Consider the following 2,672-nt stretch of genomic DNA (forward strand, 5'->3'; position numbering starts at 1 on the left):
ATTGGCCTAGGTGGACAGATATGGAGTCGGGACATGATAGTATTACATTGAATATTTCTCTACTTGTATTAGGTAGTGTTGTTCTGTTGTTACACATGGTCAATAACTTTTTCCTTTCTTCATCATAACAAGGGCATATCATCAGGAAATGGTATTCATCTTCAATACTGTCTTTGCAGATGGGACACATTCTCTTTTCGGATGGTATATTTTTGTGACGACCCTTTTCAATTTCTAAACAATGTCCCTGGTGAACCTGGACAACCTGATCAGCCAGCCCGCCGCCCCGCCACCCGTGCTACCGCCGCCGGCGCAACCAGCCGTCACGAACCCCTTCCTCGGGATCGCGCCGCCCTCACAACCGCTCTCGCAACCGCCCCCGGCAGCCAAGCCGGTCAGCAACCCATTCCAGGCTCAGATGGTCAGACCGCCCACTATAAACCAGATGCGCTCGCCGCCCGGACCGCCCGTGCAGCCGGGACTGGTAGGACTGGGCGGTGCGGACGGCCTCCCACAACCGCTCCTCCCCATGGGAACCACAGCACAGCCGGCGCAGCCCACCAACCCCTTCTTATGAAACTGTGACTACGCTAGCGCTAGCTGTATAAGTGTGCATGGAAGAGGTACAAGGTGGTAATTCCGCTCAGCCAAAAACGCTCGCAGAAAAATGCGAGGGTGTTGAAACATTTTAAGAGGGGGGGAGGGGGATGCTAGCAAAATGTGACCGCAACAAAAACGTCCCAATCATTTCGCGTGATCAACTTTCAACTTGTAGGGTAAGACGTCGGCAATTGTACACTAAAGATTTGTAGAAGTGTGAATTGTAGAAAAAGTATGACATAGCCCAGCGTTTCTAGGGGAAAGGTCTGTCAGCTAGTAGAAGTGAATGAAGCATAAGATGTAGACAAGCCCTTGGTATTCTGTGCCCCCTGCACATGCGCTGTGTGTTTGTAAATATCTATCGTACAGTTTGGGTCTCGGATGCTGACACGAGAGCTATGGTTCTTGTACTGAGATAGTATGCTTTGCTTTCGAGTCTCAACCCACGATGTTACCGTACCAGTCGACTCCATTTTTTTAAGAAAAGGCGTGAGAAAATGCGACTACAAATGATATCACAGTCAGTGTGTTTCAACTACAAAGTGTTTCAAAAGTTTTGGATGACATACTTTTAGTCTGGACTTGGACAACTCGATTCCGAGACTTAGGGAAGATGAAGGGAAGTGAAACACACCATTATGCAGATGGTAGGAATAATGCTTCTAAATTCACAGAGTCTGATGCTAACTGGATATTTTGAAACATGGTTTCGTAGTACATGTAAATTGACAATCAGGCTGTGCTTAGTTTGCACAATGCCAGGTGCTTTTAATTCTCATCTTCTCAGTCACTCCTTGCAGAAATGGACACACTTTTCCAACTGATATGTTTTTTCCAAAATCTTGTGCAGCGAACATGTTTCAATGATTTCTTCTTGCTTGATCTTTTCCATGTTGAGGATACCAACTTTCTGTGTCAATGAGAGGGGACTGAGTATTTTTGATCACAAGCAATGTTTTACAGGATAATACATAGTTGTAAACTTCTTTTCACAACACTGTTTTACAAACACTCAAAGTACAAATCTTCAGCAATTGAATCAAGTAGTATGGAAAAACAATGTTTGTTCAACAGCATTTTTACTTGTTTTAACTGTCAGAACAGGCATCAGACGGACTGAATTATATGTTTTACCATGTATGATGTAATATGAAAACTTAAATATTTAACAAAATGTACCACGGCACGAAAAACGGTATTTAAGCGTGCTGAAACCATGCGTAATGTTGACGTATTTTCCTTCTTTACGGATCTATACACCACTTATACGAGTACGTAAATATTGCATTTAAGTGGTCTTTCCATAGGTCCGTGTTAGTCCTTATTTTCCGGTTTTCCCGTTGTCTTTCAGCAGCTTAAAGATGTCGTAAATTATTTTTAAAACCCCCTTAAAACTTGTTTAAAGTTCACGTTTATTTAATCTAAAGCCTCTTTACGTCTCATATACGTTTGCATTAAGAGGATTATAACGTGTGTTTAGGTGCCTTTTCAGCAGCTTAAAGTTGCCATAAATACTTATTAAAACGCCCTTAAGACATGTTTAAACTTCACGTTTATTTGATCTAAAGCCTCTTTACGTCTCATATACGTGTGCATTAAGAGGATTATAACGTGTGTTTAGATGCCTTTTCAGCAGCTTAAAGTTGCCATAAATACCTATTAAAACGCTCTTAAGACATGTTTAAACTTCACGTTTATTTGATCTAAAGCCTCTTTACGTCTCATATACGTGGGCATTAAGAGGATTATAACGTGTGTTTAGGTGCATTTTAAGCAGCTTAAAGTTGCCATTAATACCTATTAAAACGCTCTTAAGACATGTTTAAACTTCACGTTTATTTGATCTAAAGGCTCTTTACGTCTCATATACGTGTGCATTAACATGATTTAATGTGTCTATATTGTTCTTTTTAGCAGCTAAAAGATGTCATAAATACGTACTAAAACACCCTTAAAACAAGTTTAAAGTTCCCTCTCTACTTTTAATATACATGTGCATTAAGGTGATTATAAGGTGTGGATAAGCGCATTTTAGCAGAATAATCATAAGCACATTTTAAAGCAAGAAAATA

The 2,672-nt window shown here is 40.9% G+C and overlaps 1 protein-coding gene across 1 annotated transcript; it reads left to right on the top strand.

The window, feature by feature from the left end:
- Positions 1-241: 241 nt before the first annotated feature.
- LOC118428633 (epsin-1-like) lies at positions 242-577 on the top strand. The gene has a single exon (XM_035838739.1). The coding sequence runs from the start codon at positions 242-244 to the stop codon at positions 575-577; it is 336 nt and encodes a 111-aa protein (XP_035694632.1).
- The last annotated feature ends 2,095 nt before the right edge of the window (positions 578-2,672 follow it).

Source organism: Branchiostoma floridae, chromosome 13, assembly GCF_000003815.2.
Source record: "Branchiostoma floridae strain S238N-H82 chromosome 13, Bfl_VNyyK, whole genome shotgun sequence".
In the NCBI taxonomy this organism is placed as follows: domain Eukaryota; kingdom Metazoa; phylum Chordata; class Leptocardii; order Amphioxiformes; family Branchiostomatidae; genus Branchiostoma; species Branchiostoma floridae.

Excerpts from the sequence above, each read along its gene's own strand:
- LOC118428633 (XM_035838739.1), top strand. The coding sequence starts at position 242 with ATGTCCCTGGTGAACCTGGACAACCTGATCAGCCAGCCCGCCGCCCCG.